Here is a 7,103-nt window from a genome sequence, read left to right on the forward strand (position 1 = left end):
AGCCCCACCCCCGACTCCCCTTCCCGCCCCCCCCCAGGAGATGGACACTTTATTGGGAGAGCTTTTTGTTCTCTCGTTAAACCTGCCAAAGCGCAGGAGACAGGGAGCCAGGGAGAGAGAGGAGTAGACGGAGGTGGGGCTCTGCTCCTCGTCCCCTCTCTCTCAGCAATTTCTGCCGGGAAGATTTTATGAGCTTCTCTCCCCCAAGCCGCAGCCAATCAACGCGCGTGCCTGGGCCCCTGCGTCTCCTGCGTCAAGACGGCCGGACAGGGCGAATGCAGGCGCCGTTCGAGCTGGGAGCGGTTTAAAACGCTTTGGATTCCCCGGGCCTGGGTGGGGAGAGCGAGCTGAGTACCCTCTACATCCCCCACCCCCAGCGCCCCATGAGCGGACCCTCGGCCCCATGGAGCCTGGCAATTATGCCACCTTGGACGGGGCCAAGGATATCGAAGGCTTGCTGGGAGCAGGAGGGGGTCGGAATCTAGTCGCCCACTCCCCACTGCCCAGCCATCCAGCGGCTCCTACACTAATGCCCGCTGTCAACTATGGCCCTCTGGATCTGCCAGGCTCTGCAGAGCCACCAAAGCAATGCCACCCGTGTCCTGGGGTGCCCCAGGGGGCATCCCCAGCGCCAGTGCCTTATGGCTACTTTGGAGGCGGGTACTACTCCTGCCGGGTGTCCCGGAGCTCGCTGAAACCTTGTGCCCAGGCGGCCACTCTGGCTGCCTACCCCACGGAGACTCCTGCAGCTGGAGAGGAGTACCCTAGTCGCCCCACCGAGTTTGCCTTCTATCCGGGGTATCCGGGACCCTACCAGCCTATGGCCAGTTACCTGGATGTGTCAGTGGTGCAGACCCTCGGTGCCCCTGGGGAACCTCGACATGACTCCCTGCTGCCTGTGGACAGTTATCAGCCTTGGGCCCTGGCCAGTGGCTGGAACAGCCAGATGTGTTGCCAGGGTGAACAGAACCCACCGGGTCCCTTTTGGAAGGCGGCATTTGCAGGTAACTTTCACTACCCTGTGTCCCCTTGGCTCTTGAGAGTGGGCTACGCTGGCACTTGCCTGGGAGGAGGAAGGAGAGGAGGGATACTTGGGGCTGATGAGGAGGAGCTTCGTTGCTTATTAGGATTCTAAAGGAGGGTCCTGTTGGAGGGCCTGGATGGAGGCTCCAGAGGGTCAATGTGAGGGACCTGAGCTGGATGTTATCTGAAGCCTGAGGTCAGCCAGCCTCCCTCGCTTCCCCCAGGAAGCCCTGGAACTAGCTCTTCAATGTCAGAGAGCCTTGGAATCCTTTGCTGTGAGTTAGGGCCATGGTTTCCTACCCAACACAATCCCAGCCTAATTCTACACAAAGACTAACAATTCAGTGAGTGTGAGGGTTGTAGGGGAGAAAAGGAGGCATTGAGTATTCTTTAGAGAATATTACCCTCACTTTCTCTTGGGCAAGTTTTCAATTTCCAAAAGAAAATTTACTTTTCCTGCCACCTAAGGTGTGTGTGTGTGTGTGTGTGTGTGTGTAGAAACGTGTTTACTCCTGTACAGAATTTGCTTGTAGAATCTTTAAGTGACGGAGAGTGAAAATTCTTGTGGGGGTGGATGGATGTGATCGTGGGTAAAAGGCCTGATTGTGTGTGGTGGGTGTGTTTGTAGACTCCTGGGTGGGAGGGCAGTGATGGGTGAGGGTGGCCTGCGGGAGGAGAGGCTGAGAAGTGATCAGAGACCCAGCCATAATCCAGGGAGTGCCCCAGCGTGCTTTGGGGGAGTATGAGCGCACATGCGCCAGTGGGATGATCTGGATGCGCCTGCAAGATGACGTAGCCTCGGAGCTTTCGGGGCCAGGGTCTGCGGTTAGGTTGGCGCTAGGTGGGGGTCTGAGAGTGCTTTTCCTCCCTCCCTTTCCTGACACACAGACTCCAGCGCGCAGCACCCTTCCGAAGGCTGTGCCTTCCGCCGCGGCCGCAAGAAACGCATCCCCTATAGCAAGGGGCAATTGCGAGAGCTGGAGCGCGAGTATGCGGCTAACAAGTTCATCACCAAGGACAAGAGGCGCAAGATCTCAGCAGCCACCAGTCTATCCGAGCGCCAGATTACCATCTGGTTTCAGAACCGCAGGGTCAAGGAAAAGAAGGTTCTCGCCAAGGTCAAGACCAGCGCTACCCCGTGAGGGATTTTCCTGGCTGAGTGGGGGAAGGGGAAGGTGGGGTGTCCTGAGGAGACCAGAAGACTTGCCAGAGCCTGACTGGGCAAAGGACTCCGTGAGGGGCCCCCAGAGATGACATTCTTTGCAGGCCACTGGCTCCTGGACTATTCCTCAGGTGCAGCCTGGGCATCCTGTATGTATGTGCCAGGAGAGTGAGGTTTAGAGTTACAGTTCTCTCTGCCAGGGTTCCTAAAGAATCCATCCCAGTCATAATCATTCATTCTAACAGTGGTGATAATCATGATAACCAGTACTAGTTGCCATGATAATTAGTCTCATATTTTCTATCTAGAGCTCTGTAGAGCACTTTAGAAACTGCTTTCATGAGTTGAACTGATTATGAATAAACTTGGAAAGCGATCCTTTTGCAGGGCAGCTTCCTCTCAGACCCACTTCTATTTTCATTCCACCCCTCCCCCATATTCCAGTGACATCAGGAAAGCAGGGGAGAGGGAAAAAGGCAGATTCCTCTGTGGAAGTGATGCTCATCCAGAATTTTCCTAAGATGACAGCTGGGCAGGATGTCCCTACCTACTCTCTAGGTCGTGCCCATCGGGAAGCTCCATTTCTAACGCTTCAGTTTTTCAGTTGCATGAAAATGAAGCCACAGGCTGCTCTAGTCTGTCCTTCTTCCAGAGAAACAGAGTTTGAGGAAGTGCCTGGGTAATTCAAAGCTTCTCACTTCCTCCCCCAAATTCACCAAGTCTGCCCTCAAAGTCCTTGGTGGTTCCGACCCAAGTTGGCCATAGTTTATTGGGCATTTAGGAGCCACATGAAGTAGATATTTGTGGCATTGTAGAGCGCGCTTATCAGACACAGTAGTTATGGAAGAGAGAGTAGTAATCTATGCTACCCATAGGCCAGTCCCAAGCATGCTGGGATAGCTCAGCAGGAGCGGAAACCACCCATTTTCTCCTTTGTCTTTCTGAGACACCCAGAGGAACTTAGGAGCCTCAGGCTGGGAAGATGTGGGTGAAAGAACTACTGACTGTAGAGGTGTAAAGACCAGGACTCAGGGTGGAGGAACTCCAGGTGGCCAATATCCCACTGGCCTCAGACTTCCTTTCCTTTTCACTAGCTCAGTCCACATACTTTGAATCCTGGGTGGGTGGAAGGCAGAGTGGCACCAAAGTTTGCACTATGTATCTCAACCTTGTTTTCCAGGTTGGGATACATAGTGCAAAATTCTGGAAACTTGGAGTAGACTTTTTTCTTTTTTTGCAGAGCCAGCACCTTGAGAGAGACATTGGTTTCCACCTCTGTAATGGTTCCCTGATGTCTTGTACATGAGCCCAGTGGCTGACGGGACCGCCAACCTGGGCCTTCCTGAGTTCTGGTTTGGTGGGGGTCCCTGGATACAGTGCACAGACCCTAAAGTAGGGAGAGCCCTCTGGACCTAAATTTCCAATGGTGGGTGGGTGGATGGTGAGCAGTGGCTGGCAGAAGCCACCATTTCAGGGGCTTTCTCTTTCCAAGCGGGCTCACAGTTCCTGAGGAAACTCCAGGGTGGCTGCCCCAGCCAAGGGATTCAAAAGTGTCTGGCCGTGGTTGGGTAGGATCCCAGCCCTGGCTTGTCTCCTGGGAAAAGAATGAGAAGGGAAGTAGCACTGATTCTTCTACATTAATTTACCAGAAAAGCCAGGAATGAGGGAAAAGGCAGAAGGCTGGAGGTCAGCCTCCCTCCCTGGGTCTCAGATTTTGTGTGCAGGGGGGTGGATAGGAGGAGAATGAGACCTCCTCTTCCTGACTGAAAAATTCCTTCCAAGCTCTGTGGTCTAGTCTAAGCTCCTTGGTTACACACCCTGGTCAGAGGAGATCACTTTTTGCCTTCCACATTCTCCTTCAAGTGAAGCAACGTGTGGGCAGCTTTTCATGTTACAGGTTCTTATTTCTGTCACTATAAACCCAAACCTGACCAAAGAGACCAAATGCTAGCAAATCTCTCCCTTGCTAACTTCAGAAGTGGCGAGACTTCAGCGCCGATGGGCACGAGGAAAGGGTGTAAGATCAATGAGGGGGACATCATGGCGAATGCTCCTCACATGGGGAGGGGTAAAGGCCACAAGATGGACTGCTTCCTTAGTTGATGGAGATGACCCAGGTAGAGGCCTGTGGGCGATGAGGGGCTTCTAGACTTCCAGGACCCTAACTCCTCCATTCTTCTGCCAGGGACTTGAATTTTCGGGGCCCTATTTTTTTTTATCACAGTAATTTCAGAGCAAACAAAAGATTTGAGGGTTTAAGAGATTTATTCTGCTAACCCGTGTGTTTAGACTATGAAGAAGACAAGGGCGCCCCCTTCCGGCAGATGTTCGAAATTTCAAGGGAACCCACCGGCCGCCCAGCTGAGCTTACAGTCTTACAGGCTTACAGTCGCGCGGTAGCTTCCAGCCTGCAGGGTTGGAGGGTCCTGGGTTGCGTGTAAAGAGCTCCAGGACCAGGAGTTGCCTGCAATTTAGTCAATCAATCCGCAGATCTGTCGGTTCATGTATAAAGTCAGTCTCTGAGAGGCCCAGGAGGAGAACAAGGAGAGCCAGCACGGAGCAATTCGAATAAAAGAACAGGGTGGTCAGAACTCAGAATAAGGCGGCGGCGCCATCTGCCTTTGGTCCATGTCTTCCTTCCAGGGGAATAATATATTCACCTTCCTCCCATAGTAATTCACGGTGACCCCCCTTTTTTTTCTGATTGATTTGTATAGAACCTGTGCAAAAAAAAAATATATCAATTTCGTTTTTTATTAAACCTTTTTATGGAATCATTTTCCAAACACCCACTTTATTCCCAAAGTGAATTATATCCACCCACCACCAACTGGTGAAACTCTTATTGTGTCCAAATCACATCAGGGCTCAGTGGCAGAGCGCTTGCTTGCCTAGCATGAACGAGGCCTTGAATTTAACACCCCGCCCCATACACACACAACGCAAAAGCTACATAAATCACAACAAAATCTACTCAATCACTCGCCTGCAGCTATTTCCTTTAAATAAGTACTATTTAAGCTACAATCGTGGTTTTATTTAAATTACTTAGACAAACGCGTGAGCACAGCATTCAAAAATAGGTAACTTCAGACGTTCTCACGGACAAGTAGACGCAGAGGCACACACCTGAACTCTGGAAAATTCGCCTTTTCACCAACAAGGCATAATTCCTTTTGAGCGCCGCTCCACACTCTTCCCCTCCTTCTGAGTCAGCGGTGCTCCTCCAGGAGAGACTTTCAGCAAGGAACGAAACACCGCGTCTACCTGGGCTCCGAGACCAAAATCATTTCTAATTCCAAATCAGGTAGATTTTATTAGCCCTCACAGAGGACGATAAATAGCGGTGGTGGTGAAATGTGTGGTCGCGACCTCCGGGAGCTCTTTTTAAATCTAGATTTCGACCACGGCAAAGCGGAGAACGATTCCGAGGCTCCATGGTTAGGGCCTTTCTCTCCGCTGCAGAGAAACGCTTCCCGCCGTCCACCACCCAGCGGGGCCACAGCGGGCCGGGAATCGGCCCTGAATCCCCTCCACCGGTACCACTACTGGGTGTTGTTCTGGGCTGGAAATCTGCCCTAGCAGCAAGAAATTTTAAAAAAAATTGAGTCCCTTAGTTCTGGGGAGCGACGCCGGCTCCCCTCCCCCAATCCAGAGCAACCCTTTCTGTCCCCAGCTCCCCTCCTCCCTTTCATTAAAGTTTTATTCAAGATCCTAAGTGCTGCACTTTAATTAGGGTTCCTTCAGGGAAAGCTCTGTGCCCCACCTCCGTCCTGTCGAACAGAAACCCCAGAGCTACAATCGCGAATTAAATAAATGAACTCGTTCCCGTAAACGTGCCATAAAGCATGGAGGCGACTGCTGTGGAAGGGGTGAAAGGAGGAGGTTTCGTCGTTTTTGAAAGAAATTTATATGATATTTTCACCCACCTGAACAGTTGCTCTCTGTTTTCACGAGGGGAGAAATTACTGGATCGACCCTCGGCCTCCTGCCCAAGGGCAGGACACCGGGTACCTCTCTTCAGACGCTGGTCTGGGCCTGGAGAGATTTAAAACATCCAAAGGAGAATCGATGCCAACTTTTCTTTCTATCTCCGATTCCAGTGTGTAGAAGTGTGTGTGTTTGGGGGGGGGGGGTTGGAGCGGTAAAAGGAGACTTGAAAGAATGCCATGGTTGCCCCCCTCCCTTTGTATAAATTGCCTCCGAAATAGGAGGGGGACAGAGGGGTAGCAAAAGAATTCAGTCGCCCCTAGCATGATGAGAAGGGAAAAAAGCAGCAACTGCTGGAACCCAGTCTGGGGGGAAGGGGGAGGGACTTTGCCATTGAACTTGAGGATCTAGGCTGGTGGTCTCCACCCCGCCCCCCCCCCCCACTCCTAAACGCTCTACGGCAAGAAAGAGGAAGGTGAGGGGGAGAGGGGACTTCTCTGGCTTCCCGAAGGAGCGGGGAAGCCAAACGGCGGGGGGACTGGGAAGGGCAAGAGCTACCGGGAGACCCGCTGGGAGATGCCGCTTTGGGAGAGGAGGCGAGGAGCCTGGGGCGGCATTCCAGTCTTCGCTCCAGGCTCCTCGCCTCCAGACTTGCAGCTATAAGTGGGGAACCACCGGGTGTGGGCAGTCTTGTTGAGCCCCGCCCCAGACTCTGTAGGGAGCCGGCAGTTAGGGCTGCTCTCTGGAAATTCCTCTCCTAAGCTTAGGTGCACCCCTAAGGTGGAGCCTTAGACCACTGGGAGGCTGAAATCTTCAAGCCGATTCCTGCTGAGCTCTGGCCTAGAAGCAAGCTGGATTCTGGTCTAGTCCTTGGCAGAATGAGGAGAAATGTTAAGCGCCCGTTTTTTCAAACCAAGGACCGGTCCGGTTTTTATTATCTCCAAGGGTTTCTCTCTAATAGGTAAACTAGCTAATGCCTGGGCCAAGG

General features: G+C 52.6%; 1 protein-coding gene across 1 annotated transcript; it reads left to right on the plus strand.

Moving 5' to 3' along the window:
- The first annotated feature begins 403 nt into the window (after nucleotides 1–403).
- On the plus strand, nucleotides 404–2,165 carry Hoxb13 (homeobox B13). Its single transcript, XM_027924809.2, has 2 exons — nucleotides 404–1,004; nucleotides 1,912–2,165. The coding sequence occupies exons 1-2, from the start codon at nucleotides 404–406 to the stop codon at nucleotides 2,163–2,165; spliced, it is 855 nt and encodes a 284-aa protein (XP_027780610.1).
- Nucleotides 2,166–7,103: the final 4,938 nt, after the last annotated feature.

The sequence above is a fragment of the Marmota flaviventris genome, chromosome 17 (genome assembly GCF_047511675.1).
Source record: "Marmota flaviventris isolate mMarFla1 chromosome 17, mMarFla1.hap1, whole genome shotgun sequence".
Taxonomy (NCBI): Eukaryota; Metazoa; Chordata; class Mammalia; order Rodentia; family Sciuridae; genus Marmota; species Marmota flaviventris.